The 19,735-nt window shown below is 38.4% G+C and overlaps 1 protein-coding gene and 1 long non-coding RNA gene across 2 annotated transcripts in view; both read right to left on the minus strand.

Moving 5' to 3' along the window:
• The window catches only part of tox (thymocyte selection-associated high mobility group box), a 57,874-nt gene extending 39,086 nt beyond the window's left edge, over nt 1-18,788 (minus strand). The window contains exon 1 of the mRNA XM_082173868.1: nt 18,332-18,788. Coding sequence (XP_082029994.1) covers nt 18,332-18,430 — 99 coding nt within the window. The 5' untranslated portion in view covers nt 18,431-18,788. The remainder of the gene's footprint in view (nt 1-18,331) is intronic.
• Nucleotides 15,597-18,324, minus strand: LOC309501704. The gene is made up of 2 exons (XR_014206981.1): nt 17,659-18,324; nt 15,597-17,616 (listed from the first exon to the last, which is right to left on the minus strand). It is a non-coding gene; the product is annotated as an uncharacterized lncRNA (long non-coding RNA).
• Nucleotides 18,789-19,735: the final 947 nt, after the last annotated feature.

Consider the following 19,735-nt stretch of genomic DNA (forward strand, 5'->3'; position numbering starts at 1 on the left):
GGAATTATTTCTGAATATATCGCAATGTAATGCACGTATTCATTTCTATCAGTTGATTGGTGAAAGCCCCACGCAGAGAACGAAACCAGCCTCCAATGTTACAATTATCTTCACAATGGTCTGACATAGATCTGTGAAGAATGGCAATTTATATAAGGGGGAATAACGTGATGACGCAGCTCTGCCGTTGCAGTCTGGTCTGTAAAGTGACAGCCGAGCTTCTGGGAAAATGTTTTCCTTCATTGGTTTAATGATTCATGAATGATGACATATTGCTTTTTTTTCTTCTTTTTTTTCCTTTGCTCGTATTGTTGCCGTGAAGCGATTTATCGGTTCCTACGGTTCATGGTTTTTGGTCATTGGTGTCGGCGCAATTAGCTTAAATTAAACCATTAGTGAACTTTAATGTCTGTTTCCCCTAACTGAATCCCTAGATATGCTTCAACACTGACCGAATCTCATCTAAAACAGAGCTGACCTGAAAAAAGACGGGGGATAAAAATGATTAAGTTTCAGAGTGAGCAGCCAGTGGCTTGTTAAATATCCTTTCACAGTGAGACAAAATTACAGTGTATCATAATTTACTGCTTCAGGAATCCCGATGGAGGTAAATGAAGGCATATTTCACTGGAGACCAATAGATGGTGACACGACCACTTAATTGCTTTATTTTACGATTGGTTGAGGGGAAAATTTGGTTTGATAAGGGTGTTTGAACAAGTGTTTTCCAGCACCGAAAGCCCAATGACAACATTTATTCTCCTTGTTTGTCTTCGGTGTCTGTTTCATTTCTGTATTTTGATAAATGGTGCAGATTTTGGTGCAGCTGTGCGGGGTCAACAGTGTTTAACTCGTGTGGGAGAGTGTTTAAGTGCATCTGCTCACTTGAGGATGTTTGCAGCTGAAAGGTAGGTCACGTTATTTTTATCTCAACAGGAGTGGTGTGTGTGTGTGTGTGCTACTTTTGCTGTCCGGGATGCAGTCCGACATATGTCTACACTAATGTCCCACAATGCACTTCAACCACAGAACAGCTAGTTGAAGACATGAAACCTTCTGCATGACATGGTGACCCCTCACAAATAACCACATGAGACCACTGTCACCAGCACAGAGGGTTATACAACACATACACAGTGTTGCAGTGCACATTTCTCATCATTATATTGAGAATAGTTTGGACATGTAAGTCACACTTAATGTAAAATATCATAATAATAATAATAATAGTAATAACTTCACTGAATTAGATACAAAATATCAAACTAGGCTGTACTTCATCATATCAACAATAAACACAAAGTTTCACAAGTCTAAAGGCCCGTTTACACCAAACTATAAAGAAAACTACAACGATAACTATATTAGCGTCCACACCAGCGGACGATATCATTCTGTTTATTCTAAGCGCGTGCTTGTCTGCCGCTTTAAAGGTTTGAGTTCGTTATAGCTGGATTGATTCTGATTGGCTGTCAGTGTTTTTATTGCTCATCAGGATAAAATCATACTGAAACTGATTCCAACTTTATGGTTTCTTTGTGCTGTTATCTTTATAGTTGTGGTGTGGACTCTGCTATTCTTTCATATTGAGAACGATTTTCAGAACTACTGTATATCTTAATCATTATCTTTATAGTTATGGTCCTTGTTGTGAACGGGCCCTAGACTTTTGTTATCATTTTGAACAATATATCTATTGCTTCTTTTAATTTTTATTTTGTGAATGATTAATTTTTTTTTTACTTGTGCTATATTTTGTATATTTGGCAAACTATCCCCAAATGTGACGTTATTTTTTCAATGAAATGATACTCTAAATAAGAAACTAAAACTGCCAGTAGGTGGCGGTAAATGTCTAAATGAGTAAGTGATTGAGTCATTCATTCATTCAAACAGCTGATTTATTTAAGAATTAAGTATATGGCTCTCTTTATGAATGGACCATTGGTTCACTCGATTGATTTGTTGAAAACGCGGATTTATTCAGGAATGAAGTAAATAGGTGTGTTCGACTTGAAGCGGTGCCCCGCAGACCGATCAGTGTATTACATCAAAGTATCATTACTCCATTTTTCAGTGTCTCATGATCCTTCAGAAATCATTCTAATATGCTGATTTGCTGCTCCTGAAACATTTCTAATTATTATCAATGTTGAAAACAGCTGTGCTGCTTAATGTTTAAGAGGAAACTGTGATAAAAAAGGATTCTTTGAAGAATATAAAATTCAAAAGAACAGAATTTATTTGAAATATAAATCTTTTCTTTTGCAACACTTTTGATCAGTTTAATACATCCTTGCTGAATGAGAGTAATAATTTCTAATAATATCACATCAGCCTATGCCTTTATATTTACCAAATCAACCTATGCACAAGCAAATGGCTGATGTGTTCCAGCGCTGGCAGCCGGTCCCTAAGCCCATGAGAGAAGAGCATGAGTAATTTATGTAGGGTAGTGTTTCTGAGACAAGGACCCTTGAGAAATCTAATCACTTTCAACAGACTCAAAGAATTTGTCCTGGTGCATCAGGAAAATGGACACAACCCCCCCCAGAACCCTCTTGCCGTCCTTGTTGCAGGGAGGTAAGCTACATTAAATCACACTAATCGCAAAACCGATAGACCCCAAAAATGTCAACAGGTGCGACGCACTGAAAGGATTAACATTTTTCTGCCTGTATCTTTATACAGAGGGGAGAAAAAAGAGACAACAAGAAGCAGGAGCCAGAATGACCTGGGTGGACGGCTGCCAGCAGCCAGCTGAAAGGGCTGCAATTTCAGCTATTGTGCGGGAAAAAACCTGTGCCAAGTCCCATTACGTGAAATTGAATTTAACCTCCAACGCGATTAATTCAGATGTTGCCTCGTCTTTTTTCTAACCTCATGGCTGAATGCCACGCACAGTGGCTTATTAAAATATGAATCCACCTTCCTCTAAATTAGGAAGTGCCCTCGTCACACCTGATTGACATGGAGAAGTGACTCGGTACATTTGGGCACAATTAACAAGCTATTTTTATCGACTGCAAGAGCTAGTAAATGAAAACTTAATAAACTGCTGTTTACATTAATTTAAGAACCACCTTTTGTAATCAATAGCAGAGCTCTTGCCATCTGGTGAAAACACGGAAAGCCACAAAGAGAGTCGTGTTCAGTCATTTTCCTGCTAATTTGCAAAACATGGAAGACAATTGAACGGAATATCCAGGAAAATCAATCCGCTAATCTATCATTTAACCTGACACTACGCTGACAGAGGGGCGGCGTGCGACTTGTCGCGGACAGTGATGGCAAATCAGAAGGGCCATGTTCATTATGACAAGCCCCTCCCCAAATCTCCCACAGAAACGTACGTATTTAGGGGGAAAAAGCGACACCCTTGAGCGAGCTACTCCGCTTGACAAAAGCTCCCAGCAGGAGCTGACCGAACTCACACATCAGGCTCTGTATCTGAACGCAGTACAATGGGCCACTGTGTTCTCATCCTCAGCTCAGCTTCAGTCAACAGCACAGCAGTGCCTCACATCGCCAGCGCTGCCCGGCCTATTACAGCGACACGACACGAGAGACCAGGAATGCTATCAGCAGTGGACATACTTGGGGGAGAAAAAAAACCCCAAGCATTCCTTCCACATTTGTTCCATTCAATCTATGGCTCAGGCTTTGAATTCATACCACTGCACTATTGTGTTTGTGTGTGTCAATAAAGCAATAAGCCACAAAAGACCATGAGTTATTGTGATTGTACCAGGTCTGACAGGTAGATATCAACCAATATAGCATTTACCTAATTGTTATACTTGTGTTGTTGTTTTTTTTACCAATAATTATTATTATTATATTATTATTAAATAATAATAAAATAATAAAATAATACTTTAACCCCGGACCTTGTCATTGCTAGCACTATTCTCTTTGGTTTGACCAACAGGAAGAAAAAAATTGTGATAAACTATACATTAAAAGTTATTTTACCTGTGAATTTTGGGTGCTATTCTTTGGAAACCCACCAAATGGTGCCATTTTCTGTTTTTTAAAGTATATACTCTATAACCAATTAAGCTAGTGTGAATATTGGTTAAAAAAAAGAATTGGTTACACTGATTTGCATTAGTGGCTTATTGTTTTATAATATGATAAGACATCAGTGTTCAACAACATCACATTTATTTTTCGATATTATTATTTTATCATGTGTGATATTTTTCCCTATACTAACTTGCCACATTAAAATATTATCTGCAGTCCTAGATATGCAATTATAGTTATTTGACAACAAGCTTTGAACATGACTCATCAGAATTTAGACTCAGAAATATCCTTTTTATAATGCTGCATCTTCATTTTCTCTAAGAGAAAATGTTTCAAACAGGTGATTCCACAGCCCTGTTTTGTGCGGAGCTGAACCCGAGACATTTTTGAGAGCTTCAGAGCGGATTCTCCTCTCTTGGGCTGTTGCTATGGCGCTATGCACTTCCTCTGCAGCTGCCGCCCTGGTGTGGTGGGTGATAAGCATCAGGGATGCTGGGACACAAGCTCTCTTATCTGGACGCATGACCACAATCACTTCCTGTTCATTACCTCTCCTGCTAGGAAAACACATAGGAATTAATGCGGCCTGACCAATGAGCCGCTGCTAAAAACATACACAGAAAAACAAGCTCGGACACTACAGGGCACAAACATCTCATTATGTGTCAATCATCTAAGCCGGTTGTCTGCATTGATACATTAACAGCAAAACGTATGGGTTAACTAAAGCTAGTTTGACCGCAGTGTTTATGCCACAGTGCCGAGCTACGACGCAATAACAGCCCCTCCATTAGAATGCAGGTCTCGTTCCCTGTCAGGAAATAAAGATTGCTTTATTGATACATGCTGTTGCCATGACAAGCATCCACGAGATCCGTTTGGTTCGAGATTTCGGCATCCTTGGCAATCGCACAAATTTGGCCTGGCTAATGAGTTTCAGCCTGATCAGGATCACATGGGTCTCCATGGCATCCTCAGATGTGCCTTGAGCCTGCATCGCTATTACCCGGACCTACTGCAGTTCATCACTATTGTAGTTTTGTTTACATAACTATTGATTAAAGGGGTCATCGGATGCCCATTTTCCACAAGTTGGTATGATTCTTTAGGGTCTTCAAGTAAAGTTTGTAACACACTTTGGTTATAATTCCTCAATGGTTGTGTAAAACAACTCTCTTTTTACCTCCTCAAAAACAGCTCTGTTCACAGCGACCCGTTTCGGTGCATGTCTCTTTAAATGATAATGAGCAACTGCTCACCCCACTCCTCTCTTCCGTGGGGCGTGCTGACAAGACACAAAGTGCTGCCATGGCAGACAGTATACAAATGGCTGAAGGCAGAAATATGCTAATACGGGAAATATGCTAATACGGGAAATATGCTTATACGGGACAGGCCGTCAGTGGTCGTGGGCGGAGCATGAGCAATATGACATCATATTGCTCAGAAAATCCAAACGGCTTGATTATTGAGACTGTTTAGGCTTTCTGATTATTTAAAAAAAAGGAGCGAATGGATTTTGTTCATTGTATGGTGGTGTGTCCACACACTGCAAAGACACATTTATATGCAAAAACCATATAAAAGTGAATTTTGCATCCGATGACCCCTTTAAGGAGTATAACCTGAGACCAAAACCTACCTTTATGACTCATTCTTCTCTTTCTTGGATAATGACGCCTGAGAAGTTATCTCTCGAACTGTAGTCTGCAAATCACCAGCATATTTGCTAAGAGGACAAAAATATCTCTATCATATTACAGTATTGATTGCGGGTGAACCTGAGCTGCAACTTTGCTTTGAAGTTTCCTTAGAAAAACATGATGTGTAATGATATTAATTAAATAGAGTGATGCTACACATGCACTTTTACGAGGGTACGAAGACACACACACAAAAAAAAAAAGCGCTGATGACATGATATTTATAGTTGCTACATTACAGTCACATCCATAACAATGGCAAAAGTCATTTTTATCTTTCAAGTATTACAGATTTGTTTTTACTTAGGGACATTTCACTCAAAAATGAAAATTCTGTAATTGCTTTCCCCTGATGTTGTTTCAAACTGATATTTTTCAAAAACAGCTTCTGTCATACAAACGACCAAAAAAGAAAAGAAACAAATCCTAAAAGATTTCATAAAAATAGTCCATTTGCCATATGACTGCATATATATATATATATATATATATATATATATATATATATATATATATATATATATATATATATATATGTCAGTATAACATACAAGTCAAATTAAGCACTTTTATGGTGCTTTTATGTTTTTTCTTTCCTTTTTGAAACTTGACAGTTGTGGGCAAACATTAGAAAATTTTCACTTTCATTTTCCACTGAAAAGAAAAACTACAACGACAGCGACAGGTTTGGAGCAACATGAGAAAAGTTATTAAAAACAGATATTCATTTCTTTGCAGAACTATCTATCTTTTTAATCTCATTTATATTTATAATCAGTTAAATCCAAATAACATAATTTACATCTAAGTGGAAACACTCTGATTGCTATTTGTCCATGATGTTCATTATCACATCATATTAGTGTGATGTTTTAAAATAATATTTGGCTTAATCTAACTACAGCTGAGCACTGTGAGTTTACACCCAGTGAACGTGTCAAATGCGAATGTGGTTGCCTGATCTCCGTTAACAGCACTAAAAGCATTAACTTCCTATCTGACAAATTTAAAGGGTGCTTCATTTGTCTTCCAAGAAGCAATTTCGTGTTTTAACCACCTGTAGGAAGCTTTGTGACTCTCCCTCTCCCTCCCTCTCCCTCCCTATCCCTCCCTCCCCCCTCTCCCTCCCTCCCTCCCTCCCTCCCTCCCTCTCTCTCTCTCTCTCTCTCCCTCTCTCTCTCTCCCCCTCTCTCTCTTCTCTCTCTCCCTCTCCCTCTCTCTCCCTCTCTCTCTCTCTCTCTCTCCCCCTCTCTCTCTCTCTCTCTCTCTCTCTCTCCTCTCCCTCCCTCCCTCTCTCTCTCTCTCTCTCTCTCCTCTCCCTCTCTCTCCCTCTCTCTCTCTCTCTCCCCCTCTCTCTCTCTCTCTCTCTCTCTCTCTCTCTCTCTCTCTCTCTCTCTCTCTCTCTCTCTCTCTCTCTCCTCCCTCCCTCTCTCTCTATCTCTCCCTCTCTCCTTAATGTGCCTCAGGACCTACGGCTGTGAGGTTCATTTGTTTGTGTAGTTTTTTTTGCCCATGTTTAATTACAATGGTGCAGCTGTTCCTCATTTACACTGGGGTCATATATTTGTGTGTGTGTGTGTGTGTGTGTGTTCATATCTCTCTCACTCTCTCTTTATCTCTCTCTCTTCAGGGCCTTGTTTGCAGAGAGCAAAAACAGTGTGTCCACCTCTATCAGACTCAGAGGTACTGAAACAGAGATGATTTTGTAGTTCAACTTATAAGCCTCGACCGTTTGAATTGCAAGGTTGGAAAAATTTTGTTATTAAAATGACAATGGAACTATTTCCATTTTTTAAAACACATATAGAACCTGTGTAATACTGCTTTGCATTTCCATGAACAGGGAAGGTGTGAAACTGAATGCCCAGGGGCTTCGAAAATTCATGAATTGTTTTATAGATCGGGTTTAATATTTGTGATGACAGACTCATTTGCACTCTTATCCAGAAGAGGCTAGAAACGTGCCCCTCTGGACAGATTTTAATATACTGTGCCTTTTGTCTAGCACAGTGAGAATCACATTTACTAAATCAGGACCACAAGACGCAGTTTCAGTTGAAAGCTATGCGGAAATTAATGTCTGAAATGACTTTAAAGCTTAAAATTTTAATGTTAGTGTTTAAAATAATGGTAGAGGATGAAAGGCTATTTTCATGGCAGACAGTCACATATCCCAACTAATCTAATGCTAGCCTCAACCACAAAACTTTTCAAAGTGCTTCTATAAAACAAATGGGTTTGAAAAATGTTTGACTCCATTTTCTATCCTTTCAGCGGGAAACCGCAAAAAAGGTATGACTAATACAAAACAAAATTGAGTATGACTTTCTGCTGGTTTCCTGTTGAAATGAGCTCCTTGTTTTCTCTGTCCACCGCCTTTCATTTCCATTTCACTTGTAGCTGTCCTGATAAGGTTTAAGTCTCTTTGAATTACCTTCTCTTTTGCGTATGAACGGCGTACACACTTGCCGCACTAAAATTAATTGCTCTCTTGTGCGCCGCAGAGTAACGCATATTTTCATGTCTAATTTTAGGCTCATGAGTTGAGTTGAGTTGGCTGAGTGTGTCCTCTAAAAGCCTGAATGTGTAAACACCCCAAAATATGGAACATCGATCAGCCTAAACCCCTCAAATAATAACTTGGGCAAATGACTTGCTTCAAAGCTTTTCACCAGACCATGAACAAGCAATGAGGGGAGTTTCTCTGAAAGTCAAGCGTGCAATTATAACTTTAAGTCTGTTATTTTGGGTCGATTTTGACCTCAAACACAGCTGCTCGCAGTGAAGACAAAAAATAAAAAATAAAAGGGATGTTTGTTAAAAACATCTTTTTCTTCTTGCTCTTAAATTTTACATGCAGCGGAAACGTCCAAAAGACTTTAATGTAAAGTATAAACATACTGCCATAAAGACAGACATACTAACTTTTTACATTTGAACATAAAATGCAAATTCAGGAACTGAACTGAACTTAAATTCTCAATTTGCAGAATGTTTTCAATTAAAAAAATTCTTTCAACAACACAAAACAACTCAGATCTCATAGTAATTTAGAAAACAATACATTACATTACAATAAGCAAAGGAAATACCCCATTTTCAGAAACTGATAGATTTTCCAAATTACATATATTACTGTTTATTTTAACGTTTTTGAAAGAAATCTCTTATGTTGACCAAGGCTGCATTTATTTAATCAAAAATACAGTCCAGCAGTAATATTGTGAAAAATGTCATTTCATTTAATTTAATTTAAAATGTCATTTAATTCATTGCTGTGATGGCAAAGCTGAATTTTCTGCATCATTACTCCAGTCTTCAGTGTCACATGATCCTCCAGAAGTCATTCTAATATGATGATTCACTCTTATTATCAATGTTGAAAACAGTTTGTGGAAACAGCATTTATTAGAAATTTCCTGTAATAATTTAGTCTTTACTGTCACGTTTGATCAATTGCATCCTTGCTGAATAAAATATTAGATTCTTCCAAAACAAATGTACTGACCCCAAACTTTTGAAGGGTAGTGTAGATCAATTCTATTTTATAATCTAAAACAAGGCATTAGAATGCTCTCATCATCTTGAAACCACATCACGGTTAGTGCAATATTGATGTTTTGCGCACCACCCTACTGTTTTGCACTTATAGGTTTTGATTACAGCTAACGATAAGCCTCAGAGCGTGGAGTCCATTTTGATGATTATGTTCCAGAGGAGAAAGGTGTGAGGCCCACCTGTTCTAGTGCTGCTGTAACATGATCTCACACTTGTCACAAGACAGCGATCGGGAACTCGCAACGTGTCCTTCCTGATCGCAGGAGAACAGAGGGCCAGGCATCAAAAGGCTGACAGGTGCCACTTAAACACCAAAGACTGAGCTGAATGAGGGGAAACACAACAGGCCATTAGTTCACCTACAGATGGGCCCACAAAGGCCATGGTGTGCTCCTTCACAAAGCTGCTGTGCGCATTTAAGTCCTGACGTGTTGCTGAAAGTCCACCACACAATGGAGAGGCTGGCACTATTGTTGTGGCCAGAATAACACTACAAGCATGCAAACAAACACAAACAAACAAACAAACAAACGTGTATTTAACAGATGCTGGACTCATTGAAATGGTGCATATGCCATGAAAAAATAGAGAAAAGTTTGTGAATTAAACAGAGGATTTCAGTTGTGAGACACGCCTTGCGTGTTATTGACACGCACTCAAACACTACAAACAACGGAATCTGAATTATTCTTATGGTAAGAGTCCTAAAAAGATATTAGCAATTAAACTAATGGCGAAAGAGGATGTTTGGGATATTCTCAGGCTGCTCCAAAAATCCTGGATCCGCACCATAACTTTCATTACATTCTGTGACAAAAAAAAAGTCTTTATGTGAAAATGATTGCAATATGTTTCATAGTGAGATTAAACTAAACAATTAAGCTATTCTGGATTGGTTTTCACAGAGCCATCTGTTTGGATGTTTCCTCAAACTGGGAGCCTAATCAGCTATTCATATGTAGACTGTCATTGGGCAAAGCAGACCCAAAAAATGAGATGCCGCCAATGAATCGCAATCACAGATTTGTGCCAGAATTTTCTCGACGCGCATGACGGCCCAAAAAAAAAACATTTCCCCAGCCAAAATAAAGCGAACACATGTCCAGATTTTATGATCATTATGTTCAGCTACTTAATGAGTTGATCTTTTGGCATTTTCTGCATCATACTAAACTGGCTGATATGCTAGCAGAGAGAGAAGCTAATTATATTGAGAAAATAATCTTATTTAGTAACAAACATGGCTGCAGCGCTATGTCACATTTGTTTGAATTACTACGCAAGGAAAACTCAAAAGATTGGAGAGGGCTGAACTGGGACTGACGACCAGCATCGTAAACACAGACGCAGACGACGTAAACATGTCACTAGAATTCAAGGCTGTAAAATGCAATTGAACGCTGTCTTTCTCACAGGAATGCTCGTGTTTATGGCCTTGCATTTTCCACAGTGACAAAGACAAAAATGGAACATACCAAGCAAGCAAAATTCCCTCTTTTCTTCCCCAGACACAAAGTGATGTCTTAGCACTTCAGCACAGGTCTCTTCAGACTGACTATGACAAACTCTTTTCACCTCTTCACAACATACTCCACTTATGCAGATTGTTCTAAGTCATTTCGCATTTAATAGCATCACTGATATATTTCCCAAACCACCTTGGCTGATTGCAGATACCACATTATTTTCCTCGATTCTGTTTTTCAGGTTTGGCCCTCTGGGTCTGTGGAACGAGCAATGACAACAATAATCATTCTTCCAGCATAATTAACAACACTTTTGTGGGCTTGGAGATCATGACCGGCAATCATTCTGGACTAGAGGTGCACTGATTACACTTTTTCTTTCCTGATACAGAGTAACAATACCCGTGTTTTTTTATGTTGTTGTTTTCTCACTGTACACCTTCCCTGGGAGAGAAAACAGAACATAAATATGAATGAAAAAACAAATATGTAGCATAAAAAAAAAAAAAAAGTAACTTTACGGTTAACCAAAGGTTTTTGAAATTTTAATGCCAAGGACCCCCAGATATAATTTGGACCACCTTCATTAAATATGAAGGCAGCTTGTCATTTAAAACATGCAAGTAGCAACTTTACATGGCTGCTCGCTTTAACGTTAACCTAGATAAATGTATGCTATTATTAGGTGCATATCCAAGTGTTTGTGCGAAGTGTGGAAGATAAAGTATAGCGCGCATACTGCATGACATGAAGGCGCCGGTGTGATCACTGGCATTTAACTTAAAATACTGATTAGGCTATGCTTAGACAATTAAAGGCTCAATATTATGATTTATGGCTTATTAATATACACGTGCGATTAGTCGACTAATTGCGTAAATGAACGACTAATAGTCGACTAGAAAAATCTTTAGTCAAGGGCAGCCCTAATTGAAGTGTGATGTAAAAATAAATTATTGTTTTAGTCAACGTACTAAAGCTATATATATATATATATATATATATATATATATATATATATATATATATATATATATATATATATTAGTGCTGTCAAATCGATTAATCACGATTAATAGCAACTAACATAAGTTTTTGTTTATATAATATATGTGTGTGTGTATATATATTATTATATTTATATATAATATGTCTGTGTGTATGCGTGTATATATATATATATATATATATATATATGTAAACAAAAACGTTAATGTTAGATGCGATTAATCTATATATCTATATCTATAAATACCTTGAGGCCAACTGTGCATCCCCGAACCCTAATTTGTAAACCCCTGAATCAACTTGTAACTGTGAAAATCCAGTACAAAAATCTTCAGTCCAACAATAATTTTATAAAATAGAAATACCCATATAAACCATTTATTGGAAAAAAAGAATACTGCTAAACCTGGTTAAATTTGTAACCACACGTGACACACCGGTTTGAATATGCAGAATGAAGAGGAAGAGAAGATTTTCAGTGAATAACAACTTCACTTTTAGTCTGTTCCTCACAAAGCTATCAAATGACCGTGAATACAGTACACAAGTCATATGATAATACTTTTTTTATTAATAATACTTTTATGATGTTATTTATTTATTTATTTATTTTTGGAGCTTGGCAGGATAAGTCCCGTCTGGTATCCAGGTACAGGATACCAAAAGAAATGTGTCTGGTGGAGTTTTGTGATAGCACAGTCGCTGATGGTAGACAGTGTCATTTATGGTGTGCAAATAAATTGGTGATCTGCTACAGTTCCTGTCTGAGTGTTTGGACAGTATATTATGTATTTAATTTCCACATACGGGAAAGTTATATGTGGACATGTCCGTAAAGCCAAAGCAAACAAACTGAGCAGATATTCTACCACATAATGGAAGAAAGTGAGAAGAAACAAGCCCACATGTAATGGTCCTATATAACGAGTGCGTGTTTGTGTTTGTGTAGTTGAGTTGTACGCTGACCTGTAGAGTCGTAATGAACAGTAGCCCGAGCCACAGAGCTTGTCTCTTTAGATATGCACACATGATATGCAATTAAAAACTCCATTCACATTCCAGTGAGTCTGTCAATCAGAAGCAAATCCTTTTTGACAGAAGCCAGTGAACCGTGCCAGCTAGCCACTGAACAGGAACTCAAACAGTAATGGCTTTTGTTACCAGCAAGACCAAATTTGGATGCAATTAAGTTGACCTTAAATGAGAATATATTGATATTGTGGAGACGAGACAATAATTGGATCTCTTCTTTCAGCAAATGTACATTTTAGTTCATTAACTGACAACTGATTTAGCATCTGCTGCAAAGATAACAGTAAGAAGTTACTAGTTATATTACTCACAGGGCACTGCGGTGACTACTGTTGATCATTCTAACATTCTAACACATCAAAAAGTGTCAATCATCTGTAAAGATATCTGTCAAGCGTGGTTGGTGTGGAGACGACATCGTATGGAAAAGCATCAAGTAAACATAGTCACATCAGTGATGTGCAGCTCTTCATTGTGCTGTTGTGCTTGGAGCTTGACCTAGGCACAACTTGAGCAAAGATCACAGCCTATGTAAACATCTCACATTTATGACAATCCACCCATGTGTGGCCGGCTGGTGTAATGTTGACATATGCTGTTGACATAGGAAAAACTCCCAGATATCCGTCAGTGGAAGGACATCTCTGTTTAAAGGGGGAGAACAAGCCATTTTTGGAGTTACCGTACAATGCTTTCAAAACGATTAAAACATGGAGGTATTAAAGCCCTAAACACTGACACCTGGTTGTGCATATTGAAATCAACATAACTTTTAATAATTCAGCAAAACTCTAACCATACTGGTAGGGATGCACCGATATGAAAATTTTGGCCGATACCGATTGCCGATAATTCTTTATATTTGAAAGCCGATAATTCTAAATCCTAATTTTTATATAATTTTTGAGAGCCTGATTACAAAAACAAAAGTCTCACCATTAAAAGCCATGACCCAAACACAATTATAATGATGTTCTCATTATAATTTTATGTAGCCTCTATGACAGACTTATGCTGCACATGTTGCACTTCACTGTATTTTCATTTTTGAAGTGATTCCAATCATATTTCAAGCAATTCCAAACCATCATACATTGATACACAGCATCTTGAAGTGTTTGAGCTGAAGGAAATAATACATTATTCATCGGCTTTAATATATTGGCCAAATTTTCTTAACAGGCCGATAACGATAACATTAAAAATGAACACATATCGCCCGATACCGATATGGTGGCCGATATATCGTGCATCCCTAATTTGGCTTTCATATTCTAAAACCCTCAGTCTAAAACTCTTCTTTTTTTTAACAAATGATCAGTTAAAGGATGTGCTTAACTTGCTTAAATGTTGATCAATAAATGAAATATTATATGAACTTTTTTTAATTTACTGTGCATTTCAAATGAGGTTTGTGATGTTTGCAACCATGTTAACAAAATGTGGAGTTTAAACCCAGATTTGTGAGATTTAGTGATAAAGCAATTAAAAATGAAAAGAAGAAACACATCAATAAAGATAAATTCCTTCAAGACCTCTAATGGGGGAATAAAGAATTTGATGTGTGTAAAACTATACTTTTCATGCTATGTTAAATTGACAGGTTAGTTTGCCAAACATATCTAATAGATCTCAAGACAAAAACCAAAGTGGAACACCAAAGTGTACCATATGGAAAGTCCCACATGATTTATATTTACATGCTTCAGTTTGAGCCAAGAAAAATTAAGATTTTGGATTTTTGTACAGCAAACCACTTACCATATGACATCATGTGAATGATACAGCATCAAATACAAACAGACTGCTGCATGCATTGATTTCCTCTCACATTTAGGAGTGTGGTTTGATCAGTGCTCTAAAGGCCGAGGCAGGGGGGGCATGAATGAAATGCCCACTCAGTCTCACCCTGTCATCACATCACTCTTTCTAAGAAGCAGTGACCTGGTAAACAGAGATTACCAGAGCTAGCCTATAGCTCCTCTCTCCTTCTCTCCTAGTCAAATCAGCTTCCACTTTCAGGACTCAGATGATAAGTCCGTTAGCTCCTTTTGTTAAAAATGCACATGCATGTAATGATCATTGCAGCTGGAGTAGAAGGAGGGGGGGGTTAGAGTGGGGTTTGAGTTCTGCTCTTGACTAACAAACACAAAAGACAACGTATTATGTCAGGGTCGACATCCTGGGACCCTCTGACATCCAGGACCACCAAAGATCTCAGTAATTTCTACTTAATTGAAAATGCCTGTGGCTAAGACACGCACACAGCAGACTTTATATTACAGAGCATGGCCCATGACAGCAATACATATTTGAGATATCTAATTTCTCATCCGTTTTTAATGTAATCTTCTTAAGAGCAGGAATCACATTTGGAATGTACTAACACTACAAAAACACATACAGAACATTCAGGAGAATATACTCCATACTTGTAATCAAAAGATCTTGAATAAAATTTTTCTATCTCGAGACAGTTTGCTAGGTATAAAAAATGTGCGTCAATAAAAAACCACAAGCCTGTTTTGCTCACCAACTCTCTATTATTTGCTACTTTAAATGCACAGGCAATTAAATCCTCTTGTATCAGCCTAATTGATTCTGGTGTAGGATTTACTTAAAAAAAATGTTCACTCAGAAATCACTATGTAAAATTCACAAATTATTACAAAGAAACAGCAAGTAACACATTGAATTAAATGTGAAATTTTGTAGAAATACTGAAATAGTACTTTCTTGTCAAATGTACTCCAATCATCTTTATTTTATTGTCAACTTCTAAAAATATATAAAAAAATTTTACAGTGTATGCATCATTCAAACCTTGTAGGTACAAAATAACTCCAGCTGCCAGTTGCATAAACACAGCCATTATGTCAAGACTCTGGCTAGTCGTGGGGCAATCAGTCTTACGTTTTGGTTTCAAATTAGACCCGTCTACATTTTTATGTAACTGACTTAAAATAGTTATGAACATTCTTAAAGAAAAAAATGTGATGACTAACTTCTAAGACTAGTCTTGCAGTTTATGTAACTGGCCCCAGCCCAATTAATCAGACTTCTGCTGTGACATCAGCTGACAGCGCACAGACCGTACACAAGCAAAACCTGTGAAATTTGGGCCTCTCGCCATTCCTTAAAACCACATCAACGACAGACTTACAAGACAATGAGTCATGCGTAGTGTTAACAGCTTGCTTGCATTATCTCATTGGCTGTAATAACTTTGAGCCTGCAAACTCCATTAATGCAGCGACTTGAGCACCAGCTGAAAGTCGTTAGGCATGAAATAAATAATTCGCTTTGATATAGGTCGGTTTCAGCGGAGTAGTTTTGTTGGCCATTAATGGTCAGGGGCTGCATCTCTGCCGGTTTTCATAATCCCAAACAGACTGTAATCCAATCTCTCCAGAGTACCCTTCAAGACCACTCTCGACTTCCTTAACAGCAGCACTCATGTAAAGCACACATCAGAGGTGCAGATTCAGATTCAACGAGTTCTGTACGGCGTCTTCAAATTCAGATTTAATTGCCTTTGCATTTATTTGCTTGGGAAACACTCTCTTAGCAAAGCAACACTGTGTCTTGTGTCCCGAGCAGGTTGCATGATAAGCACAGGGCGATAAGAACCAAACTGTATAGCACAGGAAGTGTGGAGCATTAAGTTCAGATAGTGTGTACAAAGTTGCTTCATTTTTTTCTTGATCCTCGCAGCAATAACTTCAGGCTCGAAACGTGTACCTTTCAATGCACAAAAAGCATTGCGCTAGACAAACACAGACTTTCCTGCATTTACACATTTTGCTGAACTGCAGAAAATCCACAACAAAGTGCAGAACAACTGAACGCTTATGAACCAGCGTATGTCTCGAAGGCTCGGAACTAAAATCCATAGTGTATGAATAAAGATACAGTGCTTGTTTTGATATCTTTCTGTCCACATCAAACAGAAAGAGTGTGGACCGCAGTGTTTTGGGATCTGAGCAGAGCAGGTAGGGAGGAAGGTAATCAGAAGGGGGTCTATGTGCACAGACTGCATCAGTCCCACTGGCACCGTGACCCCCGTTTAGCCACATACCATCAATTTCTGTCTATTTGTTCTGGAGATACCACACACCACTGTCACAATCTCACTTGTTTGCTCTGCTGTGTCCCCCCACCACTACCCCCATCTCTCTCTCTCTCTTTCTTTCTCCTCTAACTCCAGCTCCCCTCCTCCCTCTCTTTCTGAATTGCTAAGATGAAAAATCTCGAGTGGAGTTGATATAGGCTGACTTGCCTCTGCAGTAAAATTACACTATATAGATTACATCTGAAAGCCCTTCCCCTCCTTCCCTCCCTCTTCCTTTCCTCCCTACCCCCGCCAACCTCTCTACCCTGGTTTTATAAACTCAGCAAAGATATTAACAATTTACTGCTTCACATCAAAATTACATCTAACAAATGAATCACTGAAACAATGCAATGAAATTGCGCTTTCAAGGATTTTTTAAATAAGGTCTGTCACTAAAAATGGGATTAATCCATAAAACATTTCACTGTGTATGTGACTGCACTTAGACATGGATATGAGACCTATGGCAGTGAATCAAGAAGCATTGAAAGGAATAATACAACCCCAACCCCCACTCTATCACCCCACAGTAACCCTACCCCCTCCTCATTCACACACACACACACACACACACACACACACACACACACACACACACACACACACACACACACACACTCTCTCTCTCTTTCTCTCTCTCTCTCTCTCTCTCTCTCTCTCTCTCTCTCGTCTACCCCATCTCTCTTTATCCTGCGCACATGCACTACACACACACACACACACACGCACACACACACACACACACACACACACACACACACACAGTAACAGCACCATCATTAGGAGAAATAGAAGAATACAAACCCCACATAGGCTATCTCTGTTATTCCTCAGGGAACTTGAAGGATCAATTAATTCCGTAGGTACAAAGCATTAAACACAACTATGATGTGAACAGCATTAATAAACATACACATATATGGTTACTATGTTGTTAGTGCGTGTTGGGTAAAGGACAGTTTGTTGATGCCCATGAGTTTGGGGCTGTGATGATGAGCAGGTGTTTTTGAGTAAGCGAGTGCTACTTCTAGATACCAACTTATTTAGTGCGATCTAATTATTTGCATATTATTTACAGTCCATAAGCGGTCTCTATGACAACCCGTAGAGGCGCTTTTTAAATTCGCGACGTAAATGGCACGTGAAAATGCTAATGTACTCATTTAACAGTTAAATATATAAACGTTTATATTCAGGGAAAAAAAGAAATAATAAGAATAATAAAACAATAAACAAAGTCACCAGGTTTGGAAACATTTTTGGTCTCGCGCGCTCAATCGCTCCTACTTTCTCCGACTCACTGTGACAGTCGGGTGAAGTACAAACTTTGAACAAGTCCTCGACAGTTAAAGTTCAAACCGGCAAAACTCAAACAAAATACATAAATGAAGAGCATGCATCATGAAATGAAGCTTTACCTTATTGCAGTACGGAGAGTCCGAATAGTGAGACTGTCCCAGTCGGGAAGGATCTGTTGCTGATGGTGGTGGAGGTTGAGGATAAAATCTCACGTCCATTTCAGTAAAAACATCAACCGGCCCCTATTGCCTTTCCACTAGAAAATGTGTTCCTCGCTTACTCAGAAATCGCAACGCAAATAAGAGAAGAAGGTGCCAACTGAAGACTGAAAGAGGCTGTCTATTGCGCCTCACATCCGTTCCGCGGTTTTCACAAAAACTTTTATATGAACCTTTACCTCAGTCGTCTTACAATAGAGAGATACCGCGGGAAAAAAGTGCTCAGGTTTGAAGAGAACAAGAGCATCTGGTGAGTCTATGTTGACTGCTGTGAGTAGAGATGTGTATCTTCTTGGTGCAGCTGTGGCTCAGAGTAACTGCTCTATGGAGAGAAGCGAGCGCTTTGCCAATGTTCACACACAAAAGACTCGCAAGCCACGCGGCGGTACCGCTGAGCGGCCACAGGGGGCGCTGCGATGTGCGCGGACTGCGCTCCTGCTTCAGGATTTGCATCACTTTGCGTATGATACTGTCTGAACATATGCTGACGGAAGATTCCGTTTAGATGTGCCAGTATCGCTCTTCAAAACGAACATATTTTTGACAGGAGAGTCTTTCACCGCATTAGAATATGTTATCGTGAAAAAATGTAAACAAGAGTCTCCATCACTGGGTGCATTAGGCTTATGAACAACTATAGGCTACTTCCAAAGTGGAACACAATGACTTTAAAATACGTTATAATAAAACAATCTATCTTTCATAAATTCACAATTAAATTAAACTCTAAAACCTGCTAAAAAAAATAAAAGTAGGCTAAATCATGTAAACTGGCATCATCTTTCTTAAGTTGTTTTTATTGAAGAGCAAGCAGTTCTTGAAAGTTGTGGGATCATCCAATTAAGCACTATTCATTGTTTAAATGTGTTGATACTCCTAAGTGGCTGAAAACCACTGGTCTACATTTTACTGATAGCAGTGGCAATCCTAAATAAAAGGAATCTGGAAACTGTTACCCATCCCTTCATCTACTGCCATATAAACATCCACTCCTGGTTTTTCATTTTCCCCTCTCCAGTCGCTGCTCCCCCCACAAACTCTGGCCTGGAAGCCTGTCAGACAACAAAAATAAAATAGGTGCAATATGTTTTTAAAAGTGAAAAATTCTAAAAGATTAGTTTACTAATTTAAATGTGACATTACATAACACTGCGTCACCTGGGTTAGGGTCCCTATAACCTAACACTGCAAGGTCATAATAAATTTAGGGCTGTCAAACGATTAATCGCGATTAATCGCATCCAAAATAAAAGTTTGTGTTTACATAATATACGTGTGTGTACGGTATATAATTATTTTCTATAT

Source organism: Leuciscus leuciscus, assembly GCF_965113295.1.
Source record: "Leuciscus leuciscus genome assembly, chromosome: 6".
Lineage (NCBI taxonomy): Eukaryota > Metazoa > Chordata > Actinopteri > Cypriniformes > Leuciscidae > Leuciscus > Leuciscus leuciscus.